The 19057-nt window shown below is 43.9% G+C and overlaps 1 protein-coding gene across 6 annotated transcripts in view; it reads right to left on the bottom strand.

The window, feature by feature from the left end:
- Positions 1-18085, bottom strand: part of LRRC56 (leucine rich repeat containing 56) — a 65103-nt gene extending 47018 nt beyond the window's left edge. For 2 of the 6 annotated variants that reach the window (XM_030451256.1, XM_030451261.1), the window contains exons 1-2: positions 8516-8611; positions 5982-6146 (exon numbers count right to left, since the gene is read on the bottom strand). In XM_030451256.1, coding sequence (XP_030307116.1) covers positions 5982-6137 — 156 coding nt within the window. In that variant the 5' untranslated portion in view covers positions 6138-6146; positions 8516-8611. Of the gene's footprint in view, positions 1-5981; positions 6147-8515; positions 8612-13464; positions 13630-15325; positions 15406-17961 lie in introns of those variants that run through there. The other 4 variants (XM_030451258.1, XM_030451259.1, XM_030451257.1 and 1 more) reach the window with 4 other exon arrangements.
- Positions 18086-19057: the final 972 nt, after the last annotated feature.

Raw genomic sequence — 19057 nt, 5'->3', positions numbered from 1 at the left:
GAGGGGGATCAGGGATTGGGATGGAGTGCACAGGGCAGTGGTGGAGTCCCCATCCCCCCATCCCTGGAGGTGTTTAAGGAAAAGCTGATGTGGCACTGAGTGCCATGGGGTGGGCATGGGGTGGGGTTGGGTTATGGATGGGGCTGGATGATCTCAAAGCTCCTTTTCAGCCTCAAGGATTCTGTGAATCTGTGAAAATGGCCAACATCTAACTGGAGAGCATGCTCTGCCTTAGACAGCTTTTTCTCTGGCAGAAAAGTAGAGCCAATAATGTAAAAAATTGAAATGTAAAATGAAATGTAAAAAATATCAAAAGATATTCAGTTCTCGCAGAGCTTCACAATTGGCAGAATAGTCACTTGGGGATTTTGGGAAATCCAATCAAGTCCCACTTGCAGTTTTCTCTAAAATCCTTAATTGGCTAATAATATCTGTTCAATAAAAGCTGCTTTACACAACTGATTTATTCTCTGTTCCCTATTCTGTTCACATACTCTAAGAAAAGCAGATGTATTAGTGAGGAGCATGCTGCATGCAGCTGCCAGAAAAGCTGTGAGGTTCCAGTCAGGCTTTTGCCTCAAACAAGAAACCTGCAAGTTGAACAACAGCCTCCTGATAAGCACAGTGACTGAAAAACTCACACAGATAAAGCTGGCAGTGAGCTGTCTCTCCTGGGTAAGTGGCCTCTGGGCTAGGTAAGGGCCACTCCAGACAACAGCCTCCAGTGTGCTTACAATGGGGTAAGAAATGTGGAAGAAGAACCATTCCTAAAGTTTGAATCTACCATGGGAGGAATGGGAAACTCTGGAAGCATATAAGGAACACCAATGCCTTCATTCTTCACTGCCACTCCAGGCAGAAGAGTCACTGGGACACCATGGGATGCTCAGGTGGTGATACCATTATCTCTTTCTCCCTGTCTCTCTCAACAGACTTCCCAAATCTTCACCAGGTCACTTCATAATGCTTTTCTATTTGCTGTTCACCAAATTAAACTTTCTATTTGCACCCAACCCTTCGTGGTTGGACTTTGTTCTTGTGGGATCTGAATAATAAGTTACCACAGGGTGTATTGCCACTGAAGCTTCCCAGCTGTGCACTTTGCTGATCATGGTTAATTTGGCTGAGATATGAATTCCTAAGTGGTGAGCTTATTTTTTTTATTAACACACCTGTATGCAAACACTACATCCACATCCATTCATAGACTCATAGAAAGTTATGGGTTGGAAGGGACCTTGAAAGATCATCTGGTCCAACCCTCCCTGCCAGAGCAGGGTTACCTACAGCAGCTCACACAGCAAAGGGAATTTCCAGTGGAAAGGAACATAACTTCCTTGTGCAATCCTCCTTTTAAAATGCCTGCATGCTGCCAATGTCCTTAATTACAGTATTTTAGCTGTATTTCACTGCTTGCTGCATACACATTCTTCTCTCAGCTCAGATGAAGAGATTAGCAAGGCATTCACACTGAGATCCTCTTAATCTGTATGAAAAGTGTAGATTAGAGAGCAGTAATTATGGAATTTAAGTGGCAGTAGTTGCATTAGTAAAGATGTCTTTATTCTTGTACTGAAGCCTCCAAGTCATGCCTAGAGATGTACATGGATAAGTCTCTGCCTCATCGTGCCATCTCCAGTTCAGCTTCCCCCTCACCCTTTATGGGATTCACAGAATTGACACATTCTCCTTTTAAACGAGTATTAAGGGTCTCATGTTGCAAGATGCTGGAAGATCTCCTATCAGAAACTTCAAGTGGCAAGTGAGGCACCAGAAAATACATAGGGGAGTTGCTGATCTCCCAGAGCCTGCATCATTTCTGTAGGAGGAAACAAGCTTTAACCACATGCAGAATTTACATGCAGATGGACAAGACAGCAGATATTCTGACAGCAATTTTTGCTTTCCTCTTTTATCTCACATAGATATAAAAAACTAACACCCCAGTATTATTTCTTTATGGCATCTAACAACTAGGTCCATAATAACTATGTACAAGAATTGCTCAGTGTTGTGACACTGCCCATGCAAAACTGAAGACTGTAATCTGCCATTTTCTATTAGCTAAGCAGCTATTAATGTATGCAAATCTGTTTTTTAATATAACTAATATACACGTGTGTATGCATATAAAGATTTCTGACGTGACAATCTGAATGTAAAACATCTGATGCCTCAGTAGCAAGATGAACACTCACAACAACTGCAGATCTTCAGTGTAATAAGGGCATTAGTGTTAGGATAAGAACACCTAAAAAGAAAGCTCTGAAACTAAATAAACTTTGTGGTTTTTTCCTGTTCACAGTATTATGTTTACTACGATTTGCTACACCTTGAGCCATCTGATCTAAGTTTGCAAATAGCAGTGCTTTGAGCAGAAGAGTGAACTGGAAGACCTCCAGAGGCCCCTTCAAACCTTTTTTTTTTATTATTATTCTTATTTTTGAAATGATTGTACAACTCTAAGGAAGGACTCAGCAGATCCAAATTCAGTCAGTTACTTCTATCCCCTAATCTCCACTTAATTTATCAAGATTTTGCACTTTCCTCCTTGATCTCCATTTTGTCTCAATTCCAGTTAGCTTATAACTCAGAGGAAATCTTTCTGCTGAGTCAGAGTCCTTTCATCAGGAATCCAGTCTGGTGTTCCAGGACCCCCCAGGATTTTATTCACCCCCTGAGGATGAATGCATACCATATGAAATACACCCTATGCTCCCAAGTGCCAAAACTAAATACCACTCCCAAACACATGTTCCTAAATTAGGAAAACCCCATTAATTGGAGTAGGATTAGTAAACAGCAAAACAAGAATCATTGTTCTTTCTTCTCTAAAGATCACACACAAATGTGATAGTTTTGAGAATGTGACATTATCTGGAAGACACTTGGCCTTGTAAATAAGTTCATTCTGAGACGTGGAACACTTTTTGTGGAAATCAGGAAAAAGATGCTCTGCAAATGATGCAGAAAGGATGGGGGTTGATAGAATAAAATAAAAATCTGATTCAAGACAGGTGCAGTTCTTAGTTTTAGTTCCTCCACACAATGAGAAACCTTTGCACAGTCCTCATAAAAATTAATAGCAATGTATTGCCCATAGTAGCCAGTTCTCAGAACAAAGGGAGAATAAGGAATTTGCTCACCCTGATATTCTACAACATCTGACAAGAACACATAAGAACAAAGCAGGCAGAGCAGCGAGCCAGAAATATTAACAGGAGAGGGACAAATGGAAAAGCAAGAACACCTATGGGGTGCTCTGACATGGAGACCAGAAAAAAGAATAAAAAGAACATACCAAGCCTTGCATCAAAGTCTTTTGCCCTGAATGAAAAGTATTCAAATATAAAAAGGCATCAGACAACATCAGACCAGGAATGATGGCAGCAAGCAAAAATTACAGGGGTGAAAATCATAATGCAAATATGGGATCAGATAGGATTTCAAATTAAACATTATGCTGAAACAAGGCCACAGAAGACCACAAACCCTGTAGTGAGTGAGATGAAGATTTAAGTGAGGTAAAGGGAGGCTTTGCTTGGAGAGGAAGAGAATGGGCAAAGGACCAATGGCTTTGTAGAAGTTCTCTTGAAGTTCTCTTGTGAACTACCAAGGTGAAAACAGGCAAACAGGAAAGGAAAAGGGGAAAGGGGAAAGGGGAAAGGGGAAAGGGGAAAGGGGAAAGGGGAAAGGGGAAAGGGAGAGGGAGAGGGAGCAAAGGAAAAGGAAAAGGAAAAGGAAAAGGAAAAGGAAAAGGAAAAGGGAAAAAGGAAAAAGGAAAAAGGAAAAGGAAAGAAGAATCAGTAAAATAAGCTTTAAAATAAAATAATCAGTAAAATAATAATAATAAAACAATAATCAGTAAATAAAATAATAAAATAAAATTATAAAATAATCAGTAAATAAGCTTTATTTTAATGAGCATGTATTTTAAAAATGTTAGTTTCCCTTCTCAGAGCACTTCAGTGAACACAGTCAGTAGATCCTAAAATATTCACAACTGAAAGCCAATCAAGAACCTACTGCAAGTGTGTTGATTTAAGCAAAACAATCTATTTGGTTGTTAATGGCATGCTGTTCCTTAGAAAACAGGCATGTGAAAATTTGTTTTGGATTAAGTGTTTGCACAGCGTCTCTATTTTTAGATCTAGAGTAAGTAAATTTATGGAAACAGTTGTTTCCAAGGATAGATTGGATATGTTATTAAAACAAGCTATAAACACTGTTAATATTTCCTGACAATGTCATAGAATTTTCCCTCTCAGCAGGAAGTATCCCAGCTAAGCCAACACAAATGTCAGGCTTCAGGACCAGGAAATAACTGTCCCGACACATCAGCAGTATGCATCTATCTCTAAGAGTCTTTGAAATGGAATTTCTTCTAACTGTTAATAGACACATTCTCAAGAGAGGCCAGACTTGATTAAGTTCAAGAGGGTTACACTTGAATAACAAAGGGAATTTTCCCACTTTAAAAATTACCCTGGAGTTGTGGGAAAATTTCACTTCTGATCTGTATTTTAAAAAAATGCTACGAGGTACTGAACTACAACCTAAAGGGATGTGGGCAACAATGCCTTGCATACCCTTTTCTGCTTACAATTTAATCTAAACTAAAAGCTGCAGAGCTTCAGAAAGAAAACTTCACGGCAAGGAAAGAACTTCCTAAAGGTGCAGTTCAGAGTTTTCTGAAGTCAGAGTGCAGCTGTTTTGGTTACTCTAGTGAGCCTGTTTGGTTCATGCCCGAAGAAAACAGACTCATCTCAGAGCTTCCCATTGGATTTATACAGATTCTTGTAAGCCACAAACACATCAAACTGGTCACACTTTGTGCCACATTTGGAAAAAAAAGAACAAGACATTTTCAGAAGTTCGTAAGAGCCAAAGGAAAGTGAGTGGCACAGATCATGTAACACCATATATCAATTATTCTCAGGAAAGCTCTGCAGAAAGTGAGCTCCAGATACTTTCCACATGCTAAAAAGACTGAGCTGCTAAGGGAAGAGTAGTTCTGAGAACAACTTGCTGTCTAAACCACATTGCTCAGTCAGAACAGTGACTTGTGAGGGTGTGGTGTGACCCTGCAGCTGGAATCTGCCCCCTGAGAAGCCACTGTCCCTCCATCAGCACAGCAGAGGTGCAGAGGATTGATTGTGGACATCACAACCACCACCCTGCCTGCTGAAAGCATCCCAGCCTCAGCCTTGGCCTCATCTGTCTTGCACTGATTTCTGTCCAGCTCTGAAACACAGAAAGCTGCAGCTTCTTCCCTTAACTTCTGCTCCAACTTCCTTTAGCAGGGATAAATGAGGTTATTTTCTCAGCTCCTGTTCATCCCAAAGGATTTCACCCTTAATTAATCCTGAGTACCTAAAGCACAATATGCAATGAAACGTTCCTTTACATGACATTTCAGCATGTGGCTCTATTTCACCAAGCTGTACATCCAAATCATTTCCTCTGATCAAAAACTAGCATAGCTTTCAAATGGGGTTTGAGATGTCACACACTTTCATATATATAGAATGTACTTACAGAATTGCTTCTTAGCAGGGCAGAGTGTTTTATTAATTCAGAAAAAGAGTTGTGCTTTTAAAGTTACATTTCCAATCTGCAGAACAAGGTTCATGTACAAAGTTTTTCTAATGCTAAGATTCAAGGTACTTCAGATGGTATTAATAAGATCTATTTAAATTATAATTATGCTACCCATACTTTTTTTCATGCTGCTTCGAGAAAGCTGGCAATCAGGACAGCATCATTCATGCTGGGAATGTTTTTTATATAAAACAAGGTGAAAGGAGGGCAAATATTTCATCAATTTCCATAAGCCAGAATCTACTTTAGCCAGAAATCTCAGTGTCAGATATGCAATAATGTGTAATCATAACAAGAGCAGCTGGGAGGTTTAGTTAATACAGCTCTGTATATGCCAGCTTGCTACTTCAGTTTCATTAAGAAGTTGGATGTGTACTCACCAATTTCCTAGGGGAAAGGTATTCATCCATAAGCAGCTCTCCATCATCTTTAACCAGTGGACTGGGATTTAGGTTGCCTTGCCAACTCAAGTCAGTCACCTGTACTGCAGCTGAGGCCAGATGAGAAACTCTTCCAGGATTCCACTTCAGTTCCATCTCAATGCACTTTGAACATAAAGGATAATAAAAGGTCCAATTTTTTCACCCATATTTATTTTTTTCCTTAAGGAATCTGATTTGACTCTCATTGCAAGTCAGCTAGTGTCTGTGGATACACAGGTTTCTCTGATCACATAGAACCCAAGGCACCATGGAACAAACACTCTTCCTTTTCTTCACCCTCAAGACCTCCCTGCTCTCACATCTCATGCAACTTTGAGTGTAAGGTTTTACAGCAAACTCTGACTTGCAGTCTTACACAAAGTATGCCTGTGGCCAATAATCTTCCCATCCACATGAGCCTCTTGACCTACCCATCCCCTCTTGAGAAATGCAAACAGCAAAACCCTTCCAGGCTCCAGGCTGCAAGTCTTGGTCCTCACACATGTCACCATTTCTCTTTTTCTGTCCTGTAGGCAGCATGGACAGCAGCAGTCTGTATCTGGTGTCCTAATTTAAATGTACCTGCACTGTTACTGACTGCCCATGCCTACTGAATTCTAGTTCTGAATTAAAATGCAATTTGAGTAAAACTGTATGGTTCCAGTGAGTAATGAAATCCCAAGTTTGAATACAAAGCACTTTAAAAATGTCCATTCCTCGATTCCCAAACCTATTCCTTTTGCAGAAATACTAACAATTAACTTTGAAATATGAGAAGAAGCAGATGAACACCTCTTAGAGTCAAAAAGCAATTGGTTGTACCTGGATGGTACAAGCATTACTATGACTTATGCAACTATTTACTACTACTTGACATCAAGGACCATCACAGCTGGAAACAGTGCTGTAACAGAAGAAGGCTAAACCAGAGAAAAGCCTTCTTGCTCTCCTGAAGGGACACTTGCAGTTTACCCCTCTTCTCCTCCATGGTGAAGCATTATTAGTGCTGGAAAAGTAATGAAATAATCTAATCATAACTGGCTGACAAGGCTTCAGTGGTGGGCAAGATCTGAGAATTGCCACCCTTTGTTTCCCCCATACTAATAAACAGTTAAACACGGGAGTTATTTCTGTTAGAAAAAACCAGAAGTAGTTCTGACTGCTCAGATCTCTACTTGAAGGAGTTAGTAGGTGAGAGAGGTTTACACCAAAAGGACTTCTTCCTCTATCACATCCAGTCAAAAGTCTTAATCTGCACCCTAGGAAAAGAAATTCAGAAGACTCAGCACTGCAAGAAAAAAACAGCAGTCCTGATTCGAAGAAGAACAATTAAAAAATTAGCATTATCCTCTCCCTGCAGGATCTCCTAGCATTAGGAAGAGAGGAACCAAAACCTCACACTTGTAGGTGTGCCTTCATACACTTATCAGGGGAAAGGTAACCCAGAGAAAGCAAAAAACTATTTTTCCCAGATCACTGCATGTATCTGGCAAGCACTCCTAGAGCAGAAGCTGACTTCTGAAATGTGCTACATCTGAGTCACAACTAATTTTAATGATTAAAAAATACATCTAAGAACCAATTCTTTAGAGACACATTACTCATTTCAGTCTTATGGCTTATAACAGAAACACCACAAAGTGAATTAAGCAATGACATCTGCAGCTTCTAAAACCTCAGTGTGCCCACAGCACTACTAGGACAGCTTTCATACTTCTAACCATTAAGAAGGAAAAGCAACCTCAAAAATACACTGTGTCTAATTTTTGGAAGGAAAACTATGGCCCATACATTCCTATTATCTGTTCCTTTTCACAAAGAATTCTAGATTTTTTCAGGTTTTTTCCACTCTACTTTCTTTAGAGCAAGTCAGTATGATTTAGACACTACACTGAGTTGCAACAGCCAACAGCTGTCCAAGGAAATTCAAGAATCTTTCGTGATATGAAGGTCTTGTGATGTTGTCTTCCTTTTCCTAAGAAGAATTATTTTGGTCAAGAAGTGACTTGGATTAGAATGTCTGCCATATAAATACTGGAATATTTTGTATGTTGCACAGGACTTGTGTTGGATCATCTGCAAGTTGTAATTCAAGCAAAGACAGTTATTAGCTAGAGGTAATAACTGTGTCACTCCCATATGGAGCCAAGTGGACCAAGAGACAGGAATCTTTGATGTGTGAGTGCAGAACAATCAGATAAAAGCAAAATTGTGTAGATTCAGGCTGTAAACACTTGTATAAATACAGCTGTATAAAACAGATGAGTGTTCTGCTTTATTCAGTCCATCACTATCACATCTCAGAGTGTCCTCCTCAGCAATATTTGCTGTCACAGCACTTCTTTACAGTCTGATAGGGTGTCAGGGCTTACCACAAACCTAAGGACAGAATTCCTCCCTATTCCACCACCACCCCAAGACCAGAGACTTTCAGTTGGAAACTGAAATGGAATAACATAAGGGATAAAGTAACAAATAATAGAAATATATACATATAAAACCAGACAGAGGTGGGTTCTGACGAGCAGGTAGCGAGCTAGTGGCAAAGGACAGGATCAGAGCCAGCAGGGAGTGGGAAGAACAGAGGGGGGAGCTGCTGGCTTTCCCGATCCTTACAGAACAGGGCAGGAAATGGGAGGGAATTGATCCCTCCCTTTGCGTTTCCAAAGCCCTCCTGCTTCAGGTCCTCCTCTTCAAACGATGACACAGAGAGATCAATTTGTAGCTTCATATCTGAAGAAAGACTACCAGTTCTGTGCTTCCTCCTATTGATTTGCTGATTGTAATTACTGCAACATCGGGTTAGTGAGAAGAAAAGTATTTTCATGACAAATTGTCTGGTATCAAACTGAGTTACTGTCAGCAAACAAAACTCATGGTTTTTAGTTGCTTCTATCACTTCAGAACTTTCTCCAGAGAGGAAAGAATCCTCTCCTTATCATGGATCAGGGTAACATATTCAAAATGAGGAATATAGAGAAGCTAAGAAGCGGGGATAATAGTGGTGAGGTACCCATCCTAAACACAAATCCATAAATCTCTGAAACCTGTGTAGCAGTGAGAAAGGAGCCTGGCACAACACTTGTATCCCTATAGGAGTCAAATCACTAATTTTCATCAGGCCCACCTGACTTTCTGAAACAGATAAAATCATTCCAGTAAAGCCACCTCAGCCACTCATTTAGAAAGATAAAAAGCAAATGAGAACTCTATGGCTCTGTCAAATGCACCAAAATGCAGCCACGGACCCTAATTAGTATTGGCCTCGTTGGGGCAGTTTACAGGGACTGGAATGACTTCATTGCCATCATGGAAGTGTGAGAAGTCATGAGAAGATGTCTGCATTTGATGTTTGTTGGATATATACTTTGAATTGTAATGCAGATCATTCCTGCAAGACTTTGTGGGACCAAGAATGATGGAAGGTAACTGCACCTAACACAAACCTGCAGCAGATGAGTGTCAGGGAAAGAAAGAACATCTGGAAAAAATGGAGTTTTGTCCTGCATGTCAACACTGAGAAGAACAAAATAATGAAAGAAATCAATAAACTTTTGCATGATGTGTGTCATAGATCTAGTCTTGGCAGGCTCTTGTGTGTCTGGGTAACCAAAAGCACATAAGCAGGGAGAGCAAGAGAAATCAATGACCAGAGCAATGAAATTGAAGATTCTGAATTCTATGAACAGATAATCTAACAACTTTCTCAACTGCTGCCGTTCTCCTTCTGAAAGTGAGTGTGAGCTATTAAATTCTTAGACATCTTCTGAAAGTTCATTAAAAACTTCCTGATGTTTTACATGTATATAGGATAATGCAGATAATAAAGATAATTATTAAAATTAAGTGATCCTTAGAACAGTATGTTGCTTGACATCCCTGCAGAAAACTGTTATTTGCTAGACAGAAACTGACAGACTAGTTACTTGATATTCTGAGGGTCCAAAAAACTAGTAAAAATCCAATATTTGATTTTCCTGATACAAGATTAATCCAAGAGTCAATGGTAGGATTGTATACTCTTCATTAAATATATATTAATACACAATTCACATACAGCAATTGCCAGAAATGTCTAACTCTGTATTAATTTTTGCTTTTTAAGTCTGGGGAAGGAGCCTTGGATTGTGTAGCTCGGCATGATAATGTCTAATGCAGCCCTCAAGAAACTACCTAGAGAGAGCCTGTCCAAGCAATTAGGATACAATTTAAAAAAGCAAAAACCAAAACAAAAACCAAACCAAACCAAACAAACAAACAAAAACACCACCCAAACAATAATAATCAATCTAGATTTACTCTAGGAAAGACATATACCTCTGAAAGCAAAATTACAAGACAGAAAATCAATTCTACCCTGGCCCAAACCAGGACAATAGTAACATTCCACACAAAATTAAACTACTCCCACAGGTCACCCTCTCAACTAGCATCTTCTGCTCCGTGGTTGCCCATACCTTCAAAAATCTCCACTGTACTGGGAGGAATGCCACTTCAAGTAGGGTACTGCAATCTGCACACCCTTACCTGTACCTCACCAGCCTGAAAATTCTCTAGAAAAAAACATTTGGTAATCATTGTGCTATCTGTCCCTCAAGACAGGAAGTTTGCACTGAAAACTTCCATTTCTCTTGCCCTGTATCATGTAATTTTTATTTGTTTAATCCAGGATCAAAAATTGGACAGACTGGAGAGTTGGGCTGATTCCAACGGGATGAGGTTTAACACGGCCAAGTGCCGGGTCCTGCACTTTGGCCACAACAACCCCATGGGGAGCTCCAGGCTGGGCACAGAGTGACAGAAAGGGACCTGGGAGTCTGGATTGCCAGGAAGCTGAACAGGAGCCAGCAGTGTGCCCAGGTGGCCAAGAAGGCCAATGGCATCCTGGGCTGGCTCAGGAACAGCGTGGCCAGCAGGTCCAGGGAAGTGATTCTGCCCCTGTGCTCAGCTCTGGTGAGGCCACAGCTTGAGTCCTGTGTCCAGTTCTGGGCCCCTCAGTTCAGGAAGGATATTGAGGTCCTGGAGCGGGTCCAAAGGAGGGCAACCAGGCTGGTGAAGAGACTCGAGCACAGACCCTATGAGGAGAGGCTGAGGGAGCTGGGGCTGTTCAGCCTGGAGAAGAGGAGGCTCAGAGGAGACCTCATCGCTGTCTACAACTCCCTGAAAGGAGGTTGTAACCGGGTGGACGTTGGTCTCTTTTGCCAGACGACTTTCAACAAGACAAGAGGGCAGGGTCTTAAGTTGTGCCAAGGGAAGTTTAGGTTAAATATTAGAAAGAATTTCTTTACGGAGAGGGTGATCAGGCATTGGAATGGGCTGCCCAGGGAAGTGGTGGATTCTCCGTGTCTGGAGATATTTAAAAAGAGCCTGGATGTGGCACTCAGTGCCATGGTCTAGCAACCGCAACGGTGGTTCAAGGGTTGGACTCGATGATCTCTGAGGTCCCTTCCAACCCAGCCAATTCTATGATTCTATGATTACAGTAGTGCCCATGCTGTTAGCACTATCAGAGAATGAAAACAAAGAATCCTGTGTTACTAAGGATTTGACAAAAGGTTTGGTTTCTATGTCCTAAGGGAATGATGAGTGCCCTTTTAAGTAGAGTTTTGTTCAACTGCACTACAGATAACCTCTTCTGGAAAGCAGCTATTTGGGAAGCTGGAATTTACTATGAAGTCATTAGGAAACTACTATTACAGTAATCCAGCTCTAATGGCAAAATCACTTCCTGCTACATTTAAGCAACATAAAACATCCTGCAATAAACCACTCTATTTTAGCAGGTGCAGCATCTAAAAAGTTGAAAAATAAAACATCTGAGCTGACATTAATGTGAATCTTTCTTTTTCATTGGACTAAATTACCCTGTTTTAATCTGGTTTTGTTAAGCATGTAGCATTACTTCAGTAATACTACTTCAATATCAAGAGATCATATAAACAATATAAAGAGCATTCTTAAATACTCCACTTGCACGCCTCATGAAAGAAAAAAAGTTCTTATGAGAATTCTGAAATATTAAGATATTGATATCCCCTTAAACATAGTTTAAAAGTCACTGACTTCAGGTTTGAATGCTCACAATGATGGTTTTGTTTAACTGTTCAGCCACTCTGAGGCCTTGGTTCAAGAACCCAAATGTGCACATACAGCTAGCATACTGATTTGACTCCTGGTTTGAGCCAGGACAGAAACAGTTTTCTTCCTAGTAATTTTACTTTTCAGTCAGGTCTCTTTTAAATAGCATTTGCTGAAAATAACTGTGTTTTTCCGTCAGTGTCTGCTTTTAGGACTGACACCACTTGATGTTTACAGTTACAGCTAGAGAATGGTAGGAAGAACCAAGGTCACTATACTGCAGAACATTTTCTACTCTGAAAAAGAGAGTAAAGGGGTCAGAGCAGTGACCCTCCTGAGGGGAACAATGGACTGGATGAGTAACCAAAACTGATCAAAGCATTTCATCCACACATGTCATACTAGGTATAAATCTGGGGGATTACAAGAGTCTTGCTCTCTTCATCCATGGCTGGTGTCCTGGGAGGGCTCCATCAGTTCACCTGCCTTTGATCCTGATCCATGAATTCCTGAATCTGTGCATTCCTGCATCCAGGTGCCACCTGCAGCTGAGTCAAGGAGTCGAGTCCAGAAGTTTTCCAGGCTCTGCCCTGCAACCTTTCTGGTATCATGAGCATTACGGGGGGGCAGCATGGTAGTGGCTTTATATATATATATATATGTATACAAGCATATACATATATTCGTATATATTTCATTATTTTCCTTTTCATCATTACTGTTTCAATGAAGCTGAGTAATTTAGTTTCCAAACCATTAGTCTCTCTCCCTTCTTCTCTCTCCTTTCTCCACAGAGAAATAGGCAGGGGTTAACAGAGAATCTTGTTTAATTGCCAGGCCAGTGCTAAATGCTGACACCTTCCTCATTTATGGTTTTACAAGGTACACGAGTTTCTGACTGTCCTTTAGTATTATATGGAAATCCTACTCTACAGTTGCCATGACCATGGCAGGTGAGCCTTGGAATCTATGTCCCACACAACCCTTTGGGGAAAGTTCTTGGAAGCTTCGTGGACTTTGTATTACCCTCATGCACAGAGCTGAGTTCAAACCGTGCCACCACCCAAAGCAGTGATCCCTGACAAGAAAATCTTTGGTACAAAGCCAGACCATGTTTGAGCCAGCACCCTTGAGATAAAAGGTGGGAGCACTGTGGGAACAGTCACCTCCCCTGGCACAGGCTCCTCCACAGCTGCAGATCCACATCTGCCCTTCACTGCAACCCTGCACAGGCTGCAGCCTCACCTCTGCCCATCTGAGACACTTCAGGGCTACAAATCCACATTTACACCACCATGGTCCTTCAGCGTGCTGCTTCAGGGACTGCTGCTTCAGGGCTGCAGGGGCACAGCCACCATCTCACCAGTGGTGTTTTGGAAGCCAGGGTCCATAGGGGAGGCTCCTGTGAGGAGCTGCTGGAAGCAGAGGGACACAGGAATGGCTCCTGTGAGGAACTGTTGGGAGCTCCCCTGATTCCAGGTCTGGTCCTGACTCTTCCCAAGGCTGAGCAGGGAAGCTGGATGTGCCTCTGCCAGGAACAGATTAAAGAGAGGGGAAACAAAATTGAAAAAATATAAAAAAAACACCTGCGGAAGAGAAGACAAGGTGAGAGCAATGTCAAAGCAAAGACCCCAAGGTCACTGAAGGAGGAGCGGGGGAAGGTGCCCGAGCAGAGGTTTCCCTCCCTCAGCCCGTGGTGAGATGGCGGCTGTGCCCCTGCAGCCATGGAGGAGCGCGGGGGAGCAGTCCCTGAAGGACCCCGGCGGGTGGGGAAAAGGTGGATTTGTAGCCCCTGAAGTGTCTCAGGTGGGCAGAGGTGAAGCTGCAGCCTGTGCAGGGTTGCAGAGAGGGTCAGCTGTGTCTGTGCATCCCTGGCTGGAGGAGCCCGTGCCAGGGGAGGTGACTGTTCCCAGCTCAGTCCATGACCCTGTGGGCAGCCCGGGTGGGAGCAGTCAGCTCCTGAGGGACTGCACCCCATGGGAGGGACTCATGTCCCAGGGGTTCCTGAAGGACTCTCCCGTGGGAGGGACCCCGCCCTGGAGCGGGGGAAGAGCCTGAGGAGTCCTCCCCTGAGGAGGAAAGAGCGGCAGAAACAGCGTGTGGGGAACTGAGCCTGAACCCCCTGCCCGTCCCTCTGTCCCCTTAAGAGTTGGTCATGTTTCTCTTTCTCCTTTTATATTTAATTAGGATTTTTGCTTTCCCTAGTTGAACCTGTCTGGTTTTTGCCTGTCACGGTAACGGGGGAATGCCAACCTCCCTGTCTCACAGCGGGGGTGAGGAGTGTGCAAGCATCGGCCCGGTTGATACCAGCTCAGCTTCACCAGTGAGACTTTTATCACAACCTACATGTTTTCCTCTGTGTGGTGCTTTCCCTGTCAGCCTGGGCTAAACCACGGCACTGCAGATTTGCAGAGGTGAGCAGGAATTTTTATATCAGGAAAAAAACAACTACAGAATATGGGTGCAGAGCCAGGACAGCACAGACTCAAAGCCCAGCAAAAGGGGGAGCTTAAGATACCCAGTGAATTACTCACTTTAAGTTACAGGCAAGTATCACCAGTCTCTTACTAACAAGGGGTTCCATCCCCAAGCCATTTTCCATACTTACAAAGGGAAAATAAGTAGGATAGGGACCATATCCGAGTCCTTTTTGCTAGTAGGACAAAGCTATAAAAGCTTATACAAAAAGCTACACAAAGCATATAAAAAAGCTTATACAAAATAAGCTTATACAATATTTATAAAAATATAAGTTTCTACAAAAGCTTGTACAAAAACTACACAAACCCTTTAAACCCAGCAATGCAGAGTCTCTTCAGCCATTCAAGAGGAGCTGTGGAGGAGCCAAGGGTGTGCTCCTACAACCTGCTCAGGACTATTTATTCATCAGCATTTTTCTCTTCAGGCCTCTCCCAAAGTGTGAAATTTAAACACAGCCTTAGCAGGTTGATTATTAACATAAAATGAGACCCTCGGGTGCTTCCCCCTCCACGCACCAGGCCAACTCTTGTGCCTCTCACCAGGGCACCACAAAGGCCTTTGAAAGGACCCGAAACGAACGTGTGCGAATGCGGAGTGACAAAACCTCCCCTTGTGACAGTTCCCGCACACACCAAGCCACCTCCGGGCTGCCACCTCCGGGCTGCCACCTCCGCTATCCCCTCCTTCCCTCGACCCAGAAGCACGGAGAGGGGCCCGGCTGGCGGGGGAAGCCGGGCTCCTACCTGCAGACCCGGAGAGGCCGAGCCCCGGACCGCTCTCCCGCGGCCCGTCACCCGGCAACACCGCCGCCCTCTGCCGGGGCTCGGCCCCAGAGCTCCCCGCTCCTCCCCTTGTCCCTCCCTTCCCTTCCATTCCCTTCCGCTCCTCTCCCTTCCTCTCCAGCGCCCTGCCTGCCGGGCCCGGCTGACAGCACTGCCTCAGGGGGCTGCGGGCATCGGGAGAGAGACGCAGCCTGCCCGCTGCCGTGGCGAGGAGCAGGGATAGAGTTTGGGTGTCCTGGATGCAAAGAGCAGATGCTGGCTGGGGGAAAACTGTAAATGTAGAATCACAGAATTGTCAGGGTTGGAAGGGACCTTTAAGCTCACCCAGTTCCACCCCCCTGCCATGAGCAGGGACACCTCCCACTAGATCAGGTTGCTCAGAGCCCCATCCAGCCTGGCCTTAAAAACTTCCAGGGATGGATGGGGCTTCCACCACCTCTGTGGGCAACCTGTGCCAGGGTCTCACCACCCTCATGGGGAAGAACTTCTTCCTAACTTCCAATCTAAGTCTCCCCTCCTCCAGTTTGAATCCTTCCCCCCATGTCCTGTCACTCCCTGACATCCTAAAAACTCCCTCCCCAGCTTTCTTGTAGCCCCTTCAGACACTGGAAGGCCTCAATGAGGTCTCCTCGGAGCCTTCTCCTCTGCAGACTGAACAACCCCAACTCTGTCTTCACAGCAGAGCTGCTCCAGCCCTCTGAGCATCCTCCTGGCCCTTGTCTGGACACATTCCAGCACATCCATGTCCCTCCTGTACAAGGGGCTCCAGAACTGGATGCAGGACTCCAGGTGGGGTCTCATGAGAGCAGAGCAGAGGAGCAGAAACACCTCCCTTGACCTGCTGGCCAGGCTACTCTTGATGCAGCCCAGGATGTGATTTGCCTTCTGGGCTGCAGGTGTACACTGACAGCTCATGCTGAGTTTCTCATCCCCCAGCACCCCTCAAGTCCTTTTCCTCAGGGCTGCTCTCACACCAGTCCCTGCCCGGCCTGGATCAGTGCTTGGGATTGCCCTGACCCAGCTGCAGGACCTTGCCCTTGGCTTTGTTGAACTTCATGAGGTTGCCATGTGCCCACCTCTCCATCCTGTCCAGGTCCCTCTGGATGGGATCCTTTCCCTCCAGCGTGTCAGCCACACCACACAGCTTGGGGTCATCAGCAAACTTGCTGAGGATGCACTCAATGCCCCCATCCATGTTGCTGACAATGCTAAACAGGACTGGTCCCAACACTGATCCTTGGGGGACTCCACTTGGACATGGACCCATTGACTCTTTAGGGGTGACCATCAAGCCAGTTCTTAATCCCCCGAGGGGTCCATCCATCAAACCCAAGTTTTACCAGCTAGGAGACCAGGATGCTGAGAGGGACTGTGTAGAAGGTCTTGCTCACATAAAATGTAAACAGCAGGAGCAAAGTGCAGACAGCAAGGGTGGGGACCACATTAAGGATGGGAATGGGAGAGTAAATCCCACATGGGATTTGGGTGGGAGTTGACCACACAGCTGAAGCAGTCAGGGTGGAAGAGGAGGCAGGCTGAGGGTTTCTCTCTGCGAAACAGCATCTGAAACCTCTGCAGGCTGATAACTACTAAATACTAACACCATCATGCACAAAGGTGATTCCACATCCCTGGGGTTAGCTTATGGACAGGGAATAGGTTCCCTGAGGCAATCTCTGCATTGGCTCAAGTGATGAGAGGCTGTGCTGAGGACCAAAAAATATGACTTCTGTTGCATAAAAAGTCTGGTTTCACTGAATCATTTTGCATTTAAAAAAAAGACATAAACAAAAAACAGAAAACCAAAACCAAATTAAACCAACCAACCAAGGAAACAATCAAAAACTGACACAAAGAACAAACAGGTTAAAGGCTCCATTTCCAGACAACAGTGATCAGGAGAGCAGAGACACAGCAGAAGGAATTCTGTCACGCTCCAGCAGGTGTGGCTCAGCTTCTGCTGATGATGTGATCAGATATCTCTGCTGCTGCAGGTCTGTGAGCAGCCGTGTGCTGTTCTTTCCCCATTCAGTATCTCCTGGTTTTATACTGTCACAGAATCATCATACTCCTTCTTCACTATTCAACCCTGATACCAATAATGAATCCTTACTGATTTGGGGGGAGTTTTCTGGGACATCAGAAAATCACAGTGCCATCAGTATCAGGTGCAGACCCAGGCCACAGACAGGTTAGCACATGGGATTAACTTTCTGTGATTAAATGAGCTACTGTGCATCTGCAGAACCCCTTAACAGCTCTTCCACTCTCGAAACCAAGAGCGTTTGCTTCCCCTTAATTTGGTATAGTTCTAAAAGCAAGGGACTAAAGACCAATGCAGTCAGTTTTCACAGCTCCACTGAGAGACAGTAATTCATTAAATCAAGTTAATTCAATCATCCAGACTTGCCTGGCCATAAATTAAATTCACCTGTTGGAGCACTTGCATTAACTGATCTTTAAGACTCGTCCCAATATTCAGAACATTGCTCTTTGCATTCTCACTTTCACTTAGGAGGAATCCACATTTTTCACACTTTAGATACAGGTTCATAAATCAGTTACCTAGGAATACAATCACCCCCCATGGGTCTCACATGAAAAGCTGCTCTTCCAGGAGTTCCCTTTCAGGGTGGTTTCCAGTGTTTTCCTGGGAGCAGCCCATGGGGGCAGGAAGGGAGGAAATCTGGAAGGAAGGCACAGAATCCTGAGTGCCATTCAGAAGGGGCATCCACTCCCTCCCTGGTCTGTCCAACATGTGCTGCACTTTGTGAGCATGCTGGGGAGCAGCTGCTGCTGGTGGATTGCATCAGTGTTTGCTATGCAAAAACATTTACTGGAGCACTTGGGCAATGCTGTCATAGGCCATAGGTCAAGAAATGTGTTGACTCCCCTCTAAAGGGACTGACAGTCACATAATGTCAGAAAAAATCACCAGGGGGATGATTTTCCAAGGTGATGAGTGCACTCAGCTCCAGCTGCTGTCACTGCAGCCCAGCTGGCCATCTCCACAGGAGGGCAGGCAATGGGCCTTGACATGCCCCAAAAGGGAGTGTGATCCAGTGAAAACAATACTGAACCAAGCATCTTCCCCTGGAATTTTACTCCTCACTCTGCTGTTTATCTTGCAGGTGTAGCCACCTGGCCTCAGTCCCCCCCTCTTCTTGTGACACATTTCCTGAAGGGTATCTGTGAAGTAAGGGGACCATGGATGCACACACCTGCATGATAGTTCACTTCTTCTTTTGCCAGAAACAAGCTTGTTATGGCTGACCCAGCTTTAACTACCTGAAAGCAATCAAAGAAGAAATGCATCTTTCCATCACTGAGCAAGAGAAAAATCTGACAGAATCTTTATGTCTGCCTGGTTCTGAGTTACTGTAATCATGCTGGCACCATTCCCAGAGCTGATCTAAGGTCAGAGGGAGACATGTAAATTAATAACTGGGAGGTAATGTGATCTCTATCCAGGATCCCATTTTACATTTGTGAAGCTTTGTAGGAGACACTAGATATGTTTAAATTCTGCCAAGAAATGTTTAAAAATTTTAAATCTTGATACTGACAATTAGCATACCCTGGACCTATTTGGAGATGTTGGAACTGATTTAAATCTCACAATCACAGCAGCTCCACAAACCAGATTAGTCTGGATTAGTTATGTTGGTGCTACTCCAATGAGCAGGCATCAGG

The sequence above is a fragment of the Calypte anna genome, chromosome 5, assembly GCF_003957555.1.
Source record: "Calypte anna isolate BGI_N300 chromosome 5, bCalAnn1_v1.p, whole genome shotgun sequence".
Classification (NCBI taxonomy): domain Eukaryota; kingdom Metazoa; phylum Chordata; class Aves; order Apodiformes; family Trochilidae; genus Calypte; species Calypte anna.
The sequence above is the reverse complement of the archived record's forward strand: the minus strand, read 5'-3'. Positions and strand labels throughout refer to the sequence as shown.